Here is a 22737-nt window from a genome sequence, read left to right as displayed (position 1 = left end):
ATATATATATATATATATATATATTTGGCATTGTGAAACTCAAAAGAAAACTTTAACAATTTTAGCATAAAATGGAGACATTTCTTTTCCAGTGTTCCTTATATTTTGTATATTGGAACTCTTACTGTTTTCTAGCCATGGAAGAGAGAGCAGTTCAGCGAGCTGAACGTAGGCGGATCTTGGCAGAGAAGAAGAAAAAACAAGAAGAGGAGAAATTGGTAATAAATCAAGAATGCAAAGTGAGGCAAGAAAAAGGATTTGTATAGGTCTTTATTAAAAACTGAAACCTAGGTTGTTTAAGGCCACTAAGGCAGTAGCGTAACACCAACTTTGGATATGGCTTTTTGCCACATGGCCTGAACTCTATGATAGTTTTAGGAAAATGAAGAGAAGGAGCATCAGCATCATTAGTATACAACAGTGATGTTTTGAAATGTTGATGGAGCTAGCCACTTAGGAGATTTACACATAACCAAGACTGATGTGTAATAGGTAAATGTTCAACCTGATAAGTTTACAAAGGTGGCTAATTCTTTTTTTTTTTTAATTGGAGGCTAATTACTTTACAATATTGTAGTGGTTTTTGTCATACATCGACATGAATCAGCCACGGGCACACATGTGTTCCCCATCCAGAACCCCCCTCCCACCTCCCTCCCCATCCCATCCCCCAGGGTCATCCTAGGGCACCAGCCCAGAGCACCCTGTCTCATGCATCAAACCTGGACTGGTGATCCACTTCACATATGATAATATACACATTTCAACACTACCCTCTCAAATCATCCTACCCTTGCCTTCTCCCACAGAGTCCAAAAGACTGTTGTTTATATCTGTGTCTCTTTTGCTGTCTCAGATATAAGGTCATCGTTACTGTCTTTCTAAATTCCGTATATATGCATTAGTCTACTGTATTGGTGTTTTTCTTTCTGAATTACTTCAGTCTGTATAATAGGCTCCAGTTTCATCCACCTCATTAGAACTGATTCAAATGTATTCTTTTTAATGGCTGAGTAATAGTCCATTGTGTATATGTACCACAGCTTTCTTATCCATTCATCTGCTGATGGGCATCCCTGTCTAGGTTGCTTCCATGTCCTGGCTATTATAAACAGTGCTGTGATGAACATTGGGGTACACGTGTCTCTTTCAGTTCTGGTTTCTTCAGTGTGTATGCCCAGCAGTGGGATTGCTGGGTTGTATGGCAGTTCTGTTTCCAGTTTTTTAAGGAATCTCCACACTGTTCTCCATAGTGGCTGTACTAGTTTGCATTCCCACCAACAGTGTAAGAGGGTTCCTTTTTCTCCACACCCTCTCCAGCACTTATTGTTTATAGACATTTTGATAGTAGCCTTTCTGACTGGCGTGAGATGGTACCTCATTGTGGTTTTGATTTGAATTTCTCTGATAATGAGTGATGTTGAGCATCTTTTCATGTGTTTGTTAGCCATCTGTATGTCTTCTTTGGAGAAATGTCTGTTTAGTTCTTTGGGCCATTTTTTGATTGGGTTGTTTATTTTTCTAGAATTGAGCTGCAGGAGCAACTTGTATATTTTTGAGATTAATTCTTTGTCAGTTGCTTCGTTTGCTATTATTTTCTCCCATTCTGAAGGGTGTCTTTTCACCTTGCTTATAGTTTAAAGGTGGGAAATTTTTAACCTTCCAAAGTCTTGATCTGGACTGCCAAAAGGAAATTTTGTACCTACTAAGAAAAAATAGGGGCTTCCCTGATGGCTCAGCAGTAAAGAATCCGCCTGCAATGCAGGTGACCCTGCATTGGGAAGATCCCTGGATTGGGAAGATCCTCTGGGTTGGGAAGATCCCCTGGAGAAGGGAATGGCAATCCACTCCAGTATTATTGCCTGGAGAATTCCATAGACAGAGGAGCCTGGCTTGGATCCCTGGGTTGGGAAGATCCCCTGGAGAAGGGAATGGCAATCCACTCCAGTATTATTGCCTGGAGAAGTCCATAGACAGAGGAGCCTGGCAGGCTACAGTCCATAGGGTCTCAAAGAGTCGGACACGACTGAAGCAACTGAGTATGTAAGAAAAAATAAATCGTTCTAACAGTTTTGTGGGTTTTGGTGAAATGGAAGAAAATTTTTTCTTATACTGTGTATAGTTTGGACTTAGTATTTCATAAATGAAATAAGAACTAAAGAGTAATCATTTTATGATGAAAAGTTAATGGTCTCATTCATGCTCAGCCTCATCTTCCCAAGTAGAAGAGAATCCCTTCGGAGAAACAGTTAAGTTACACAACTGACCACCTGTTACTTGGGTTTTCTACTTTTAATACATAGTGCAGGCTTCTTCCAGAGACTGGGTGAGCACTTTGGTAGATAGTGGACTTTCCTCAACATAAACAATCTTATTTCTGTGCAAATTGAGGGTCTGATTTTTACAAATTCTAACCTTGATTAGGCCCAGTTAAAGGCCCAAGAGGAGGAGCGTCAGAAGAGGGAAGCAGAAGAAAAGGAGGCTCAGCTTGAGAAAAAAAGAGAAGAGAAGAGACTGAAGAAAATGGTTAGTAGTTTCTGTTTGGTCAGCCACTTGTCCCGTGAAGCCTGCTGTGTGTGACCCTATAGTCCTATGCACCTTCCCTCCCAAGAATTTCTGTCTAGAACACTCTTCTGTCACCTCCACCCTCGTCTCTACCTTACTTAATAACTACCTGCTCATTCCTCAGATCTTAACTCAACCCAGTTAGCCTTTCCTGCCTTGCCCCACCCTCCTCTCTAACCAGGGTTATGTGAGATCCCCTTTATGGATTCTATTTCCTTCAAAGTATTGGGTTGGCCAGAAAGTCCTATCCTGCATGCAACTGAAAACACACAAACATACTCACAGCAAAATAAGAAGGGAATACTCCTGACAATTCCAATTCATTTCTGTAACCAGTCAAGTGGATGTAGTTGGTATTTATAGTTACCTTGTTTCACTAGCCACTACCCCTTTGTCTTCAGTGAGCATCTCTGTTAGTCATGGGGTGACCTGAACCTTCATTCTGGGCGGGTTTGGCCTGTTAGTAGTCCTGCATGGATTGGGTTGTAGTTTTCCTTTCACCTTATCACAGGGCATGATAATACTAAGAGATACCCTAAGGGTTCTCCTGTATTCCAGTCATATTCATCTTCAGCTCCATTGAGGAGTAGTACCAATTCCCCCTAGTGATCATTGTGTATCTCCCTCCTTATGGAAGCATTCCCCCATTTGGAACCAAGACCTCTAGGCCAACAGAACATAAATTTGTGAGAAAAGGAAACCAGAAACGTTGCTCCCACTTCCTCCCCTAGCTTCCTGGCGAAACAGTACCATATACTGGATGCTGATTCAGAGCACAGACAGCCTTCTGGAGAACCTTATCCTAGACCTGCAAGGTACTGCCACCTAACCGGTGTTGCAGCTGGGTCTTCCAAAGGTCATTCTGCCATACTGGCAAGCAAGCTGCCTCAGGATGGTGGTAAGGCCAGTAAATTCCATGCGTGTGGGTCCATCACTGCATTTCTTTTGCTGTCAAGTGAGTTCCGTGATCAGAAGCAATGCTGTGTGGAAATCACGATAGTGAAGACAGCATTCAGTAAACCTAGGGATGGTCGGACTGCCGTGACAAAACACCACAGGGCAGGTGGCTTACATGACGAAAATTGATTTTCTCCCAGTCTAGGAGGCTGGATGTTGAAGAGCAGGGTGCTAGCATGGTTGGTTTCTGGTGAGAGCTCGCTTCCTGGCGGTAGAAGGTCGCCTTCTCAGTGTATCGTCGCATGTCCTTTCCTTGGTGCGTGTACACAGCAGGGGAGCGTGACAGGATGTAAGTTCTCTGGTGTCTCCTCTTACAAGGATACTAGTCCTACCCTTAGAGCTTGTCATAAGTTACTTAAAATTCCCTCTCTGATAGTTTCAACATCTTTCTCATATGTGGGTTTTGTTCTGATGATGGCTTTATCTTTTCAGCCTGTGTTAATTTCTTATTTTTTAATATGTCTTTATTTTTTGTTGTTGTTGAAAGCCAGGCATGTACAGGGCAATGGAAACTGAGGTAAATGGGCCTTTAGTGTGGAGAGTTGTGTTAATCTAGCCAGGAGTCGGGCTACGTTTGAAGTTTGTTGTTGCTGTGAGCATCATAGACTTCAGTTTTCTCTAGCGACTATTTCTTTGTCCCCTCTTTTGGCTTTAGGTCTTCCCTTTGTGTGGTTCCCTGAGGAAAATCTGTCTCTTGCAGTCCTCCAGCTGTACTCCACTGTTATTACTAGGTTTGCTAGCACGCTGGTGTGGTGGGGATGAGTGGAGCCTTCTCTAATGTTCTGATTAAGTCTCACTCTTTGGAGTGCATAGTATTGGCCATTCAGAATTGTAGCTCTTACTGTAGGGGCAGAGATTTTCCCTGCCCCTGTGTTTCCTTCTTTCAGTCTCCACTGTCTCAGTCTTTGATCTTAGAGCACTTCCCTCTGTAAGGTTCCTCCTTCTCTTAAATGAGATAAGGAGGCTACTCTGAGCAGAGTTCCCCTCCCCCCGTGGCAGCAGCCTCACCCTAATGCGTTCAGGTGGTGCTGCGTGCAGATGAAGGCCAGAAGAAGAGTCTAGGCAGATTTCCCAGAGGTTGCTGTTCCTCTGCCCCAGCTAGACCCATGATGGGGACTTTATCTGAACTCTCCCTTGATCTTCTCTGTGACTATCTGGTGGAGTTCCTTGCAGTCCAAGGGACTCTCAAGAGTCTTCTCCAACACCACAGTTTAAAAGCATCAATTCTTTGGCGCTCAGCTTTCTTTATAGTTCAACTCTTACATCCATACATGACTACTGGAAAAAACAGCTTTGACTAGATGGACCTTTGTCGGCAAAATAATGTCTCTGCTTTTTAATATGCTGTCTAGGGTGGTCATAACTTTTCTTCCAAGGAGCAAGTGTCTTGCAATTTCATGACTGCAGTCACCATCTGCAGTGAATTTGGAGCCCCAAAAAATAAAGTCAGCCACTTTTTCCATTGTTTCCCCATCTATTTGCCATGAAGTGATGGGACCGGATGCCATGATCTTAGTTTTCTGAATGTTGAGTTTTAAGCCAACTTTTTCACTCTCCTCTTTCATCCAGAGGCTCTCTAGTTCTTCTTCACTTTCTGCCATAAGGGTGGTGTTATCTGCATATCTGAGATTATAGATATTTCTCCTGGCAATCTTGATGCCAGCTTATGCTTCATCCAGCCCATCATTTCTCATGATGTATTCTTCATATCAGTTAAATAAGCAGGACGACAATACACAGCCTTGATGAACTCGTTTCCCAATTTGGAACCAGTCTGTTGTTCCATGTCCATGGTCTATCTTCTGTTCTGTTGCTTCTTGACCTGCATACAGATTTCTCAGGAGGCAGATAAGGTGGTCTGGTATTCCCATCTCTTTGAGAATTTTCCATAGTTTGTTGTGATCCACACAGTCAAAGGCTTTGGCATAGTCTATAAAGTAGAAGTAGATGTTTTTCTGGAACTCTCTTGCTTTTTCGATGATCCAACAGATGTTTGCAATTTGATCTCTGGTTCTTCTCCTTTTCTAAATCCAGTGTGAACATCTGGAAGTTCATGGCTTACATACTGTTGAAGCCTGGCCTGAAGAATTTTGAGCATTACGTTATAGCATGTGAGATGAGTGCAATTGTGCAGTAATTTGAGCATTCTTTGGCATTGCCTTTCTTTGGGATTGGAATGAAAACTGACCTTTTCCAGTCCTGTGGCCACTGCCAAGTTTTCCAGGATTCCAGGATGTCTGGCTGTAGTGAGTGATCACACCATTGTGATTATCTGGGTCATGAAGATCTTTTTTTATAGTTCTTCTGTGTATTCCTGTCACATCTTCTTTAATATCTTCTGTTTCTGTTAGGTCCGTACCATTTCTGTCCTGTATTATACCCATTTTGCATGAAATGTTTCTTTGGTGTTTATAATTTTCTTGAAGAGATCTCTAGTCTTTCCCATTCTATTGTTTTCCTCTATTTCTTTGCATTGATCACTGAAGGAGGCTTTCTTATCTCTCCTTGCTAGTCTTTGGAACTCTGCATTCAAATGGGTATATCTTTCCTTTTCTCTGTTGCCTTTCGCTTCTCTTCTTTTCATAGCTATTTGTAAGGCCTCCCCAGACAGCCATTTTGCCTTTTTGCATTTCTTTTTCTTGGGGATGGTCTTGATTCCTGTCTCCTGTACAATGTCACGAACCTCCATCCATAGTTCATCAGGCACTCTGTCTAACAGATCTAATCCCTTGAATCTATTTGTCACTTCCTAGTCACTGTATAATTGTAAGGGATTTGATTTAGGTCATATCTGAATGGTGTAGTGGTTTTCCCTGCTTTCTTTAATTTAAGTCTGAATTTGGCAATAAGGAATTCATGATCTGAGCCACAGTCAGCTCCTGGTCTTGTTTTTGCTGACTGTGTAGAGCTTCTCCATCTTTGGCTGCAAAGAATATAATCCATCTGATTTCAGTATTGATCATCTGGTGATGTCCATGTGTAGAGTCTTCTCTTGTGTTGTTGAAAGAAGGTGTTTGCTATGACAGTGCATTCTCTTGGCAAAACTCTGTTAGCCTTTGCCCTGCTTCATTCTGTACTCCAAGGCCAAATTTGCCTGTTACTCCAGGTATTTACTGACTTCCTATTTTTGCATTCCAGTCCTCTATAATGAAAAGGACATCTTTTTTGGATGTTAGTTCTAGAAGGTCTTGTTGGTCTTCACAGAACTGTTCAACTTCAGCTTCTTCAGCATTACTGGTTGGGTCATAGACTTGGATTACTGTGATATTGAATTGTTTGCCTTGGAAATGAGAGATCATTCTGTCGTTTTTGAGATTGCATCCAAGTACTGCTTTTGAGACTCTTTTGTTGACTATGATGGCTACTCTATTTCTTCTAAGGGATTCTTGCCAACAGTAATAGATATAGTGGTCATCTGAGTTAAATTCACCCATTCCAGTCCATTTTAGTTCGCAGATTCCTAAAATGTCTACATTCATTCTTGCCATCTCCTGTTTGACCACTTCCAATTTGCCTTGATTCATGGACCTAACATTTCAGGTTCTTATGCAGTATTGCTCTTTAGAGCATCGGACTTTACTTCCATCATCAGTCACATCCACAATTGGGTGTTGTTTTTGCTTTGGCTCCGTCTCTTCATTCTTTCTGAAGTTAGTTCTCCACTGATCGCCAGTAGTATATTGGGCACCTACCAACTTGGGGAGTTCATCTTTCAGTGTCCTATTTTTTTGCCTTTTCATACTGTTCATGGGGTTCTCACAGCAAGAACACTGAAGTGGTTTGCCATTCCCTTCTCCAGTAGACCATGTTTTGTCAACTCTCCACCATGACCTGTCCTCCCTACACAGCATGGCTCATAGTTTCATTGAGTTAGACAAGGCTGTGGTCCATGTGATCAGATGGTTAGTTTTCTGTAATTGTGGTTTTCAGTCTGTCTGTCCTCTGATGGAGAAGGATAAGAAGCTTATGGAAGCTACCTGATGGGAGAGACTGACTGAGGGAGAAACGGTCTTGTTCTAAGATGGCCTCTGGAAGGTCCAAAAATGTTAATCGCTCAGTCGTGTCTGACTCTTTGTGACCCTATGGACTGTAGCCTGCCAGGCTCCTCTGTCCTTGGAATTTTCCAGGCAGGAATACCAGAGTGGGTTGCCATTACCTTCTCCGGGGATATTCCCGACCTAGGGATCAAACCCAGGTCTCCTGCATTGCAGGCAGATTCTTTACTGTCTGAGCCACCACAGAGCCCCAAGGTCCACAAGGGGCAGGTTAAATGTGAGACACCTATTAGACATCAAAATGAAAACATCATATAGGCAGTTGAATATGTAAGTTTGGATATCAAGATTATGGTAAGGAATCTGGCCATCAAAAACATGTCAGTGTTTTAATGCTCTGGATGTGAATGAAATCAACTTGGGATATTATGTGGAGAGAGAAGAAATGCAAAAATCCAAGACCATGTCTGAGAGTATATGAATAACTACTCAGAGGATGAGCTAGTGAAGTAGAAAGAATAGCAAGAGAATTACTTATTGAAAAGCTGAGAGAAAAAAAGTATTTCTAGAAGGAAGTGATGGTGGTTAACTGGGCTAAATGCTGCTGGGTACAGTTAAAAAGAGGACAGACAGACTTTTATTTGGCAACATGGAGATTGTTCATGACATAGATAAGAATGCTTTTAGTGGACTTCTGGGAAGGGAGCCCCATTTCAGGAAGTTGAGGAAAGAATAGGTGGTGAGGCAATAGAGACTATGCATATTGTAGGGGTCACATGGGGTCAAAGAAGAACTTTGTTTTTCTGTTGGTGATTGGTCTTTTTTGTGTTATTTTGTTAAAAGATGGGCAGTACCAGTACATATTTGCATATTTATGGGAATGGTCTAGTAGTGAGAGAAAAAATGATACAAGAGAGCAAAGACCATAAATTACAGGAGTGCCTAGGTGGGAATAAGTTCCAGAGTGCAATGAAAGGGTGACTTATAAAGGATAGAAGGCAGGGTGTGAGAATGGTGTCAAAAGGTCATCAGGCACTCTGTTATTCTTCTTAATCTTGCTGTAATTCCTTATCTTTCTTTCAGAGCAGTAGTGGTGGAAATATATATACACACATATACACACACACACATATATGTGCTTCCTTGGTAGCACATAGACACTAATGAATCTGCTTGCTTGTGTGGGAAACCCAGGTTTGATCCCTGGGTCAGGAAGATCCTCTGGAGAAGGGAATGGCAACCCACTCCAATATTCATGCCTGGAGAATTCCATGGACAGAGGACCCTGGTAGGGTACAGTCCATGCCTTCACAAAGAGTTGGAAATGACTGAGCAACTAACACTCACTTTTCATTTATGTGTGTGTGTATGCGAGCATGCATGCAATTGTGCCTGACTCTTTACAATCCTGTGGACTATAAACCACCAGGCTCCTCTGTCCATAGGATTCTCCAGGCAAAAATATTAGAGTGGGTTGCCATGCCCTCCTCCAGGGGATTTTCCCATATATATATATATATATATATATATATATATACACACACATATATATATATATTCAAATGAGTCATTTGTTTCATGTTGTTTGTTGAGTAATTTAAATCAGAAAAATACCCTGATTTTGTGTCCCTTTTTAGCCTGAGTGAAGTATGCTCTGTAAAACTTTAGGTGCATAGATCACCCCCAATATACGTGTCATCTCAAGGCAGACACTTTGATTTCATGTTATCCTCCCAGTAAATCTTAGATGCAGGCATTATGGACATTTTATATACAAGTAAATGGAAAATATAGTAATAATAGTAAAATACAATCCACTGTATTGAGGAATCCTTAATCAAGGCAGGAAATACACATCTAAGTTGCTATACATGAAAACAGAATTTTGTCTCAAGAAGATCTCTGGTTTATTAAACATTTTTCTACTTTTCCATGGAAAAGTAAATTTTTTAAAAATCTATAAACAATAAATGCTGGAGACAGTGTGGAGAAAAGGGAACCCTCCTACAATGTTGGTGGGAATGTAAATTGGTGCAGTCACTATGGAGAACAGTGTGGAAGTTCCTTAAAAAAAAAAAACTAAAAATAGAACTACTATATGATCCAGCAGTCCCACTCCTGGGCATTTATCCAGAAAAGTTGAAAACCCTAGTTGGAAAAGACACATACAGCCCAGTGTTCACTGTAGCACTGTTTACAATAATCAGGACATGGAAGCAACTGAAATGTCCATCAACAGAGAACTAGGTAAACAAGATGTGGTACATATATGGTGTGCAATATAACTCAGTCGTAAAAAAGAGAACAAAATAATGCCATTTATAGCAACATAGATGGACCTAGAGTTTGTCATGTTGAGTAAAGTAAGTTAGGCACAGAAAGATAAATATGATATCGCTTATATGTGGAATAAGAAAAGGGTACAAATGAACTTATCTCCAAAGTAGAAATAGAGTTACAGATATAGACAACAAACTTATGGTTACCAAAGAGGAAAGGTGAGTGTGATAAATAAATTAGGAATTTGGGGAAAGAGATAAGAGATTGGGATTGACATATACATACTACTATAATATAAAATAGATAACTAATAAGGACCTGCTGTATAGCCCAGAGGACTTTACTCGATACTCTGTAATGGCCTGTATGGGAAGAGAATCTTAAAAAGAGTGAATATATGTATATGTATAATTGATTCACTTTGCTGTACACGTGAAACACAACATTGTAAATCAACAGTACTCCAATAAAAATGTCAATAAACTAGTTAAATAGGCCATTTCCCCCCACAAACCATCTGAACATGGCTCTGCTTAGGAGCCTACAACACCAGCCACAGGGCTGTATTATAACTGAAGATAACTTAGCTGTGCCTGTGCGTAGGATTGGCCAAGCCCAAGGGCTTCTCCGGAGGCTTACTGTCTGTGTTAGATGCCTGTCTGCAATTTGCAACTGCTGCCGTGGACATTTCAGTGAATGTGAAAATGGCCACCTGTTGTCTTCCTCCCCACTTACCTCTTGGCTCTCTCTTGTTGCTCTTGGTGGTGCTTTCGTCACTAAGTCATGTTTGACTCTTGCGACCCCGTGGACTGTAGCCCATCAGGCTCCTCTGTCCATGGGGTTCTCCAGGCAAGAATACTGGAGTGGGTTGCCATTTCCTTCTCCAAAGGATCTTCCCAACCCAAGAATCAAACCCAAGTCTCCTGCATTGCAGACAGATTCTTTACCAACTGAGCTATAAGGGAAGACCTTGTTAGTCATAAGATTCTTACAAATAATTTTTGTTTCTGTCCATTCAATTCAATAAATAAAATGTCTGTAATAAAGATTACGAAGGTAATTTCGGTTTAATCCTTTAGAGAATATGGACATTTCCTTTTCGGTGAGGAATGTGTACAGATACAGGAAGTTTGGCTTGGAAGATCAGAGCAAATATCCCTCCCATAATAGAAATGTTCCAGTGCATTCTCTCTTTTTTTCCCCTCAGAGAAGACTTAAGACTATTAAGTAGTTTGTCAGAATCCGCCAATTCACTACAACCATTCTCTTGAAGTGAAATTGTAGGAAATGAAGACAAAAGAAGCTTAAAAATTCATGAGTTTTTTTAAATTTTTACTGCCGAAACTGACAACTACTGTGGAGACAGTGTGAAGTCTTTGCTTTTACTCCTGTGACTTTTGTAACAGCAGCCACTGTATTTTTAATGGAGTATCTTTGAAGTTATTCATATATAAATTTCTACCCTATGATCTAAATGAAGGGGCTATATTGCTGTTTTCCATAATAATAAGGGAAAAATACTGATTTCTTTCCTAACTGAATGAATATTTTACTTTCTAGTAACTTGGTGAGATGTGAATCATTTCTGTGAACAATCCTAAATAATTCAAAGGATATGCATAGCTCTGATTCCTGTAGGACTCAAGAGGAACTTTTTCTCCCCTTCTTGGCAGAGTGGCTTCCTTTTTTTTTTAATGCTCCCGAGTTCTGTTATGAATTGCATGCTATTTAGTGGTTGCATATTCAAATTAAAGTAATTAGTGATTTGTTGAAATTCATGAGTTTTCAGGTCATTGCATCTTTACTTTTCAGTTTTATTGAGGTGTAATTGACAAAATTGTAAGATACTTAAAATGTACATACAATATGGGATTCCCACTGGGTTAATTAATATGTCCATTACTTTACATATTTATTGTGCATGTGTGTGTAAGAAAACTTACATTCTTCTCTCTCAGTAAATTTCAAAATTGTGAGAATATTATCAACTATAGTTACCTTGTTACACGTTAGGTTCTCAGACCTTATTCATCTTGTAACTGAAAATTTGTACCCTTTTTCTGGGCCTTGCCTATTTCTCCCACCTCAAAAGGCACTGGCATTTCTCTCTCTGTTTCTGTAAGTTCAACTTGATTTTCTTTTTTTTAAGATTCCACATATGAGTGATACCACTCAGTGTTTGTCTCAGTCTTTTTTATTTTACTGAGCATAATGCCCTCAGGATTTATCCATATTGTCAATAATGATACTATTTCCTTCTTTTTTAAGGCTGAGTAACATTCCATTGTGAGCATCAATAGTAAATTTTTTTATCCATTCCTATGTCAATGGATACCTACTTTGTTTCCATTCCTTGGCTATTGTGAATAATGCTTCAATAAATACAGGAGTACACATATATCAGTGGAAGTGAGAAATAGATTTAAGGGACTAGATCTGATAGTGCCTGATGAACTATGGATGGAGGTTTGTGACATTGTACAGGAGACAGGAATCAAGACCATCCCCAAGAAAAAGAAATGCAAAAAAAAGAATGGCTGTCTGAGGAGACCTTACAAATAGCTGTGAAAGACGAGAAGCAAAAAGCAAAGGAGAAAAGGAAAGATATACCCATTTGAATGCAGAGTTCCAAAGAATTGCAAGGAGAGATAAGAAAGCTGTCCTCAGCCATCAATGCAAAGAAATGGAGGAAAACAATAGAGTAGGAAAGACTAGAGATCCCTTCAAGAAAATTAGAGATACCAAGGGAACATTTCATGCAAAGATGGGCTCAATAAAGGACAGAAATGGTATGGACCTAACAGAAGCAGAAGATATTAAGAAGAGGTGGCGAGAATACACAGAAGAACTATACAAAAAAGATCTTCACGACCCAGATAATCACAATGGTGTGATCACTCACCTAGAGGCAGACATCCTGGAATGTGAAGTCAAGTGGGCCTTAGGAAGCATCACTACAAACAAAGCTAGTGGAGGTGATGGAATTCCAGTTGAGCTATTTCCAGTCCTAAAAGATGATGCTGTGAAGGTGCTGCACTCAATATGCCAGCAAATTTGGAAAACTCAGCAGTGGCCACAGGACTGGAAAAGGTCAATTTTCATTCCAATCACAAAGAAAGGCAATGCCAGAGAATGCTCAAAGTACCACACAATTGCACTCATCTCACACACTAGTAAAGTAATGCTTAAAATTCTCCAAGCCAAGCTTCAGCAATACGTGAACCGTGAACTTCCTGATGTTCAAGCTGGTTTTAGAAAAGGCACAGGAACCAGAGATCAAATTGCCAACATCTGCTGGATCATGGAAAAAGCAAGAGAGTTCCAGAAAAACATTTATTTCTGCTTTGTTGACTATGCCAAAGCCTTTGACTGTGTGGATCGTAATAAGCTGTGGAAAATTCTGAAAGAGATGGGTATACCAGACCACCTGACCTGCCTCTTGAGAAACCTGTATGCAGGTCAGGAAACAACAGTTAGAACTGGACATGGAACAACAGACTGGTTCCAAATAGGAAAAGGAGTATGTCAAGGCTGTATATTGTCACCCTGCTTATTTAACTTATATGCAGAGTACATCATAAGAAATGCTGGGCTGGAGGATGCACAAGCTGGAATCAAGATTGCCAGGAGAAATATCAGTAACCTTGGTTATGCAGACGACACCACCCTTATGGCAGAAACTGAAGAGGAACTAAAGAGCCTCTTGGTGAAAATGAAAGAGGAGAGTGAAAAAGTTGGCTTGAAGCTCAACATTCAGAAAATTAAGATCATGGCATCCAGTCCCATCACTTCATGGTAGATAGATGTGGAAACAGTGTCAGACTTTATTTTTCTGGGCTCCAAAATCACTGCAGATGGTGACTGCAGCCATGAAATTAAAAGATGCTTATTCCTTGGAAGGAAAGTTATGACCAACCTAGATAGCATATTAAAAAGGAGAAACATTACTTTGCCAACAAAGGTCCATCTAGTCAAGGCTATGGTTTTTCCTGTGGTCATGTATGGATGTGAGAGTTGGACTATAAAGAAAGCTGAGCACCAAAGAACTGATGCTTTTAAACTGTGGTGTTGGAGAAGACTCTTGAGAGTCCCTTGGACTGCAAGGAGATCCCAACCAGTCCATCCTAAAGGAGATCAGTCCTGGGTGTTCATTGGAAGGACTGATGTTGAAGCTCAAACTCCAATACTTTGGCCACCTGATGCAAAGAGCTGACTCATTTGAAAAGACCCTGATGCTGGGAAAGACTGAGGGCAGGAGGAGAAGGGGGACAGAGGATGAGATGGTTGGATGGCATCATCAACTTGATGGACATGGGTTTGGGTAGACTCCAGGAGTTGGTGATGGACAGGGAGGCCTGGCGTGCTCTGGTTCATGGGGTTGCAAAGAGTCGGACACGACTGAGCGACTGAACTGAACTGACACATATATCTTTGAGATGGTGATTTTGTTTCCTATTGGATATATACTCAGAAGTAAGATTGCTGGGTAATATAGTAGTTCATTTGTAATTTATTGAGGAACCTCCATACTGTTTTCCTTAGTGGCTGTACCAGTTTACATTCCTCCACAGTGTACAATGGTTCCCTTTTTTCCACATCCTCATTAGCATTTGTTATCCCTTGTCTTTTTGTTAATTGCCATCCTAACAGGTGTGAGGTGATAGCTTATTGTCGTTTTACTGATGATTAGTGATTTTGAGCACTTTTTCACATACCCGTTGGCACTTGTATGTGTCTTCTTTGGAAAATAGTTTGTTCAGATCCTTTACCCATTTTTTCAAATGAGTTTTTTGTTGTGTTTTTTTTTTTTTGCTTTTGAGTTATATGAGTTCCTTGTATATTTTGGATATTAACCCTTTACTGGGTAGGTGGTTGCAAATATTTTCTCCCATTCCATAGGTTTCGTTTTCATTGTGTTGTTGGTTTCCATTCCTGTACAGAAGCTTTTTAGTTTGATGTAGTCCTGCTCATTTATTTTGGCTTTTGTTGCCTTTGCTTTTGGGAGAAGGCAGTGGCACCCCACTCCAGTACTTTTGCCTGGAAAATCCCATGGATGGAGGAGCCTGGTGGGCTGCAGTTCATGGGGTCGCTGAGGGTCGGAAACGACTGAGCGACCTCACTTTCACTTTTCACTTTTATGCTTTGGAGAAGGAAATGACAACCCACTCCAGTGTTCTTGCCTGGAGAATCCAGGGATGGGGGAGCCTGGTGGGCTGCCGTCTATGGGGTAGCCCAGAGTTGGACACAACTGAAGAGATTTAGCAGCAGCAGCCTTTGCTTTTGGTGTCAAATCCAAGATTTTGATTACTGATTCAGTCTCTTTACCAGAATTAGTCTGTTCAGTTTTCTGATTCTTCATGATTCCGTCATAGTAGGTTGCATGTTTCTGTCATAGTAGGTTGCATGTTTCTAGGAATCTATCCATTTCTTCTTATGTTATCTAACTGGTTGGCATTTAATTGTTTATAGTAGTTTTTATTTCTCAGTTTTCTGTAGTAATGTCTTTCATTTCTGACTTTGTCTTTTTTTCCCTTAGTCTAGCTAATGGTTTGTCTGGGTTTTTGTTTTTTGTTTTTTTTAAACAGTTCTTAGCGTCTATGATCTTTTTAATCATCTTTCTCGTCTCTATTTCATTTATTTCTGCTTTAATCTTTATTTCCTTCCTACTGCTAACTTTGGGCTTAGCTTGTTCTTCTAGTTCCTTGAGGTGTATAGTCAGGTTGTTTATTTGAGATCTTTTTTCTTAATGTAAGACTTTAAACTTACCTAGTAGAACTGCTTTTGCTGCATCCCATAAGTTCAGGTATGTTTTGTTTCCATTTTCATTTTATCAGATTCTTTATTATTTAATTTTCCTTTTGATTTCTTTTGTGACTCTTGGTTGTTCAGAATCATGTTGTTTAATCTCCACATATTTGTGAATTTTCCAGTTTTCCTCTTATATTGATTTTTAATTTTATAACATTGAAGTTGGAAAATATGCTTGATATGATTTCAGTCTTTTAAAATTTATTAAGACTTGTTTTATGGCCTAACATATGATCCATCCTGAAGAATGTTCCATGTACACTTGAGAAAAATATGTATTCTGCTGCCAGTGGATAAAATGTTCTGTGTATATCAATTAATTCCATCTAACTTGTTATTTAAGTCCAGTATGTCCGTGTTGATTTTCTGTTTGGGTGATCTGTCCATTGTTGGAAGTGGCTTATCAAAATCCACTACTACTATTGTATTTCTGCTACTTCTCACTTCAAAATGTTAATATTTGCTTTATATATATGTTTAGGTGCTCCAGTGTTGAGTGCATATCATTTAACGTGTTACATCCTCTTGACTGACTTCTTTATCATGACATAATGTCACTTGTTATAGTTTTATATAGGCCTAATGTCTATATTGTCTGATATAAATACAGCTACCCCTGCTCTCCTTACAATCCAAACTACCTGTCTACATAGAATATCTTCTCCATCCCATCACTTTCAGTCTTTTGTGTCCTTAAAGCTGGAGTGAGCCTCTCATTGAAAGCATATAGTCAGGTCTTATGTTTTTATCCATTCAACTACTCTGTGTTTTTGGAATGAGGATTTAATCTATGTACATTTAAAGCAATTATTAATAGGTGTTGGCATGCTATTTTGCCATTTTAATTATTTTCTAGCTGGTTTGTAATTTCTTTTTTTCCTTTCTTCCTCTCTTGAGTTCTTTTGATTATATGTATTGTACTATGATTTATATTCTGTATATTTACTGTAAGTTTATGCTTTGTGGTTACCATAAGGCTTATATAAAACATTTTGTAGTCATAACAGTCTTTAAGCTGATAATTTTGAATGCATACAAAAACTCTGTATTTTTACACTTCTGCCACCATATTTGTGTTACTGTCACACTTTACATCTTTTTATATTATATATCAAATTATTTAGTTGTTTTTAATACTTTTGTCTTAACTTGTACTAGAGTTTTAAGTGACTCACCATTACAGTATTGAGTATTCTGCATTTAACAATATCTTTACCTTTATTAGTAAGTTTATACTTTAATATATTTTCATATTACTGATTAGAGAACACTGTTCCTGGGTAGAATATTCTTAATTGACAGTTTTTTCTTTCAGCACTTGAATATAACATCCCACTTCTCTGGCCTGCGAGGTTTCTGTTGAAAAATCCACTGACAGTTTTGTACTATCAGTGTATAAGGAATGGCTTTGTATATAAGTTACTTTTTTCTATTGTTTTTAAGATTCTTTGTCTTTAATTTTTGACAATTTAAACTGTCTTTGTGTGTGTGTCTTTAGATTCATCTTATTTGATATTTTTGGGCTTCTTGAACCTGGATATCTGTTTCTTTCTCAAGGTTAGGGAAGTTTTTCAGCCAGTATTTCTCTGAATAAGCTTTGTTCTCTTTTCTCTTTCTGGGACTCCTTTAATATATATATTCTCCCTTTGATGATATCCCATTAGTCCCTTAAGCTATTTTCACTTTTTCTCATTATTTTTTCATTTCTCTTATTGGATGAATTCCACTGTTCTGTCTGTAAGCTGGCTGAATCTTTTTTCCTTCAGTTTAGTGTGTTGTTGAACCCCTTTGTTGAATTTTTCAGTTTGATTATTGTATTCTTCAGCTGTGTGATTTATGTTTGGTACTTTTTAATGTTTTCTCTCTCTATTGAAATTCTCACTTTGTGCACTGCTCTCCTGATGTCAGTTAGCATCCTTATCACCATTATTTTGAAAACACTATTGGGTAAATTGGACTTCCCTGATGGTTCAGACGGTAAAGCATCTGCCTACAATGCAGGAGACCTGGGTTCAATCCCTGGGTTGGGAAGATCTCCTAGAGAAGGAAATGGCAACGCACTCCAGTATTCTTGCCTGGAAAATCCCATGGACAGAGGAGCCTGGTAGGCAACAGTCCATGGTGTCGCAAAGAGTCAGATATGACTGAGCGACTTCACTACTGGGTAAATCACTTATCTCCATTTCATTAAGATTGGTTTCTGGAAGTTTATCTTGCTCTTTTGTTTGGAACATAGTTCTCTGTTTCTTTATTTTTCTTGACTCTCTGTGTTTGTTTCTGTACATTAAACAGTCACCTCTCCTAGTCTTGACAGAGTGGTCTCAAGAAGATGAACTCATCAGTCAGCCTGGCCCAGATTCCTGGTTGTCTCCCAAACCTTTCTGATTGTCAAAGCCACTGTCTTTGTCTTTAGTAACTCCGCCTGTTTGAGTATGTGTCCAGACTTATCAGTGTCCCCAAAGAAAGGATCTCAGTCAGTACCTTGATGCACACTGATTAGAAGCTGTACCCTCAAGCAGCACCTATGCTGAGTGTGTGTGTGTGTGTGTGTGTGTAGTTAAATATATATATATATGTATATAATATATATAGTTAAGCCCCTTCCAGGGAGAAACTAGGAGATGTGTGTTTTTCCTGCTCCCTTTCACTGAGTCCTGGTGTATAGCCCTGGGGTTGGGTGGCCAAGGCAATGGGGCTGGAGTCTTTCTGTGCCTATTTAAAACCTGCTTGTTTGCCATACTCCTATGGGATTTGTGATTCTAAGTTCCATTGGCTATCAAAGCCCAGAGGCCCATCCCTCTCAGGTGACGGTCACTGAAGTTAGCGTCTAAAATGTGTATAAGCCAACATGTATATAAGCTCCCTTCAGAGAAATGCTAGCAATCTGGTTTTACCTTTGGAATGAGCCAGAGGGAGAAAGAAGAGGAAGTACCTAAAGGCTCTCTCAGCCTTTAGGAAGGATCTCAGCCAGCTCCTAGATGCAAGCTAAATTAGAATCTGAACCCTCAAGCAGCAGCTTGTAAAATATGCAGTCACATTCCTTTCAGGGAAAGCCTGGGTGATGGACTTTTTTGCCTGATTTCTCAGAACTGATCGTAGGAGCATAGCCACAGTGAGTACCTCACATCCATTAAGACCTGTTTCTTTGTTTGCTATAGTCTTGTGTGTCTCATGGACACAAGCCTTATTGGCTTTCAGAGCTAGGTGTTTAGGGGGGCCCATCCCTTGCTTGAATGGTTCTTTAAAATCAGGATGCTAGAAGTGTAGTCCAAACCCTTCATTCCTCGTGGAGACACTGAGGAGGAATCCCTATGGATTGGGATGGCTCAGTGCCATCTCTCCCAATTATATGGCACTGAGCCAGGGATGGAGTTTATGGTGAGACTGTGTCTCAGTCTTTCCTGTCAGTATTTTTGATGTATCAGTGTGGGTATTTTCTCAGTTGCTTGATGTGGAAAAGTCACACAGCTAGTTTATGGATTTTTTTCAGAGGGAACTGCTCCATATGTAGCTATACATTCAATGCATCCAAAGGAGGAAGGAAGTTTAGTAGCCTCCTATCTCACCATTTTGGTTCCTCCCTGGGATTTTTACTTTTTTTTTTTTTTTTCCAGAAAGAACTAGAGAAGCAGAAGAGAATTAAGAGGAACCAGCAGCTGGAAGCAATAGCCAAAGAACACTATGAAAGGGTATTGCTAAGAAATAAAGGTCTGGAGCCTTGGAAGAGGCTAAGAATGCGAAGCAAGCAAAACCTCCAGGTACAGTATCACACTCTTACCCACCTCCCCCCCAACTCAACAGGTGGACTTTCAAATAAACACCCAATTAGGCCTTGAGGTTGTTTGGGGATTTAAAAGTCAGAAAGGTAAATGAATTGAGTGTGGATATTTATTTGTTTCAGATAACAGTTTGAAGCATGTATGTATTGTTTTTGTATACTAGTTAGACCACTCTTGTTTATACATTTGGCCAAGTGAATACTGAAAAGTAAGGCTAATATTTTTGGTTGTGAAAACTAGGATTAAAGATGAACAATAATGTTCTACATCGTAAGAATCCCTGAAGATTATACCTTTGTGAATGTGACTCAGGTTACTCTTTTTCCTCCCCTAGCCAATCTGTTCACCTTTCATTCTCTTTGTTCTCTTCTATTTTCACACTTTCTTTCCTTTTTATCTTGTCTAAATGCCCTCCATACTGTTTTTCTGTGTCTCCGATTTTTTGTCCTCTGCCTCTTAATGCCTCTTAGTGTTCTGGAACTACTGAGTATCCCAAACCAGCTAAGGAGGCCAATTTATGGTGGTCAGGCCTAAGGGCATGAGGAGCGCTCCTATTGGAGGCTTTGCCCCATCTGTGCCCCAGAGTGAAAAGTCACTCAGTCATGTCCAGCTCTTTGCGACCCCATGGACTATACAGTCCATGGACTTCTCCAGGCCAGAATACTGGAGCAGGTAGCCTTTCCTTTCTCCAGGGGATCTTCCCAACTCAGGGATCGAACCCAGGTCTCCCACATTGCAGACAGATTCTTTACCAGCTGAACCACACTATTTTCCCGATAATGAAATGGGAGGGCTGAGCCTTAATCTATTGAGTAAACAAGTGTGGAAATGAAATTTGAATGGAAGTTTGCTTCTTGTAATATACTACCACAAAGATTAGTCATGTCAAATAGTTTGCTATCCGTTCATGTGCTCCTCGTTTTATCTGGCTTTTGTCTATTTCTTTCTTTGTTTTTAAATCATTAATACACAAAAAGCAGAGAGGGAATAACTCACTCTTATCTTCTCATCAGCTCTTCTTTTTTTTGGCCCTGTTTTTGACTGAATAAAATCAAAGGTATAAAATTTACGAAGAAAATAATCTAGCGTGAATAACCAAATTTTTTTAAATATTTATTTGGCTGCACCAGGTTGTAGTTGCAGTACTGCAAGGGATCTTTGCTGCCACATGCAGGGTCTTTGTTGTGGCTTGCAGGATCTTTAGTTGAGGCATGAGGAATCTAGTTCCCTGACCAGGGATGGAACCCACGCCTCCTGCACTGGGAGTCTGAAGTCAGCCACTGGACCACCAAGGAAGACCCCCAAATTAAGTTTTTAAAAATTTATTTATAAGAATGTAAAAGAAACCAGAGTTTGAGTTCAAAATGACAGCATAGGCTTTAAATATAGAAAAACTTAATTAAAACCAGAAAAACACAGAGATGAATCCAGCATTTCCAAACTTTCCTATTCATGAAACCATCTGGAAAGCTTGTAAAAATGCGTGTTCCTGTTCCCACCCCCAGGTGTTCTCAGTAGCTCTGGGTTGTTGGCCGGGGCGGTGGGGGTGGTGTGTCAGGGACTCTGCATTTTTTTAAAAGTAGTCTAGGACCTTCCCTGGTGACCCACTGGTTAAGACTCCACCTTCCAGTGTGAGGGACACGGGTTCAATCCCTGGTCAAGGAACTAGGATCACACGTGCCATGGCCAAAAACATTTTTCAAAAGAAAAAAAAAAGTAGCCCAGGAGATTCTGATCCAAGTAGTCTTAGCAGCACATTTTGAGAACCACCTCTCTAGTCTGTATTGAACAACAAGTGTGTTACCTATACTGTTGTAACAAATTACCACAAACAGTGTCTTAAAACACAAATTTTATTATCTTAAATTTCTGTTTAAGTCAGAAGTCCAAAATCAGACTTCCTGGGCTGAAGTCAAAGTGTCAGTAGGGACAAGTTCCTCCTGGAGGTTCCGGGAGAGAATCTTGTCTCCTGGCTTTTTTCAGCTTCTACTGGCTGCCTGCATTTCATTGCCCATCGCCCCTTCCTTGATTCTCTCTTGATCCCTTAATTTGATGTCACATCTCATATTGATGCTGTTCCTCCTGCCTCCCTCTTACAAGAACGCTTGTGATTACATTTAGAGCTCTGCCATATAATCCAGGACCATCTCCCCATCTTAAGATCCTTCACTTAATCACATCTGCAAAATCCCTTTTACCTTGTAAGGTAACATATCTGCAGGTTCCAGTGATTTAGCCTGTGGCCATCCTGAGAGCCACTGTTCAGCCTACCACACAGGATAGTAGAATGTTAGAATACTAGTAATCCTCTCCCATCTCTTTCAATTTGTAAAGAAACTGAGCCTCAGAAAGGAAAACTCACTTGCTTAAGGTCACACAGCACACTGGTCGCAAAGCTAGGAGGGAACTCAGCAACCCCTTCCTCCAAAAATCCTGCCCAGTTCAGGCATGTCTTCTGTGCTGGGTAGGAATCAGAGGGATATGTAGATACCAACCACCAGCTAAAAGTTTAAAAAAACAAAAAAAAGTTAACAGTGTTGGAGAATAGTAAGAAGCAGTAGCTGCTTCGTCCATCAGAGTTGACTTCCAGGAAAGGATAGAAAAAATTAAGAAAGAGGATCTAGTTAAACAGTTACTGGCTTCTTTATACTGCATTTTGTGTTGTTTTCAGAAGAGTTATTTAGCATTTTTCCCTACAACTCACATGTACCGTATTCCATTTGTTCCAATAACCACTTTTAGAATTTTAAAGGCATCTTCTGACTATCTTTTTCTCCCTGGTTCTCTTGTGTTTTCCTCTAAGGGAGGGTAGGAGGCAGTCTGTTTCTGGCTCCTCTTACCTTTTGGCTCCCAGGTGCCACAGAGACCTCCTGGGAGTGTGTGTGACTGGCCAGTATGTGTGACTGCCAAGGGACTCATTCAGGTCAGTCACATTCACATTGCTCAGTGGTGAGACAAGGCTTAGAAAACATGCCCAGTTTTCTGGAGAGGACCAAGAGAGAACATCATGAGAAACGCTGGGCTGGAAGAAGCACAAGCTGGAATCAAGATTGCTAGGAGAAATATCAATAACCTCAGATATGCAGATGACACCACCCTTATGGCAGAAAGTGAAAAGGAACTAAAAAGCCTCTTGATGAAAGTGAAAGAGGAGAGTGAAAAAGTTGGCTTAAAGCTCAACATTCAGAAAACTAAGATCATGGCATCTGGTCCTATCTTTCATAGGAAATAGATGGGAAAACAGTGTCAGACTTTATTTTTTGGGGGCTCCAAAATCACTGCAAATGGTGATTCAGCCATGAAGTTAAAAGATGCTTACTCCTTGGAAGGAAAGTTATGACCAACCTAGACAG

At 40.1% G+C, this 22737-nt stretch overlaps 1 protein-coding gene across 1 annotated transcript in view; it reads left to right on the top strand.

Annotated features, from left to right (window-relative positions):
• Window positions 1–22737, top strand: part of CCDC191 (coiled-coil domain containing 191) — a 91431-nt gene that overhangs the window by 53904 nt on the left and 14790 nt on the right. The window contains exons 12-14 of the mRNA XM_068968459.1: window positions 136–218; window positions 2425–2526; window positions 19220–19363. Of these exons, the coding sequence (XP_068824560.1) occupies window positions 136–218; window positions 2425–2526; window positions 19220–19363 (329 nt within the window). The remainder of the gene's footprint in view (window positions 1–135; window positions 219–2424; window positions 2527–19219; window positions 19364–22737) is intronic.

Source organism: Capricornis sumatraensis, chromosome 1, assembly GCF_032405125.1.
Source record: "Capricornis sumatraensis isolate serow.1 chromosome 1, serow.2, whole genome shotgun sequence".
NCBI classification, from domain to species: Eukaryota; Metazoa; Chordata; class Mammalia; order Artiodactyla; family Bovidae; genus Capricornis; species Capricornis sumatraensis.
The sequence above is the reverse complement of the archived record's forward strand: the minus strand, read 5'-3'. Positions and strand labels throughout refer to the sequence as shown.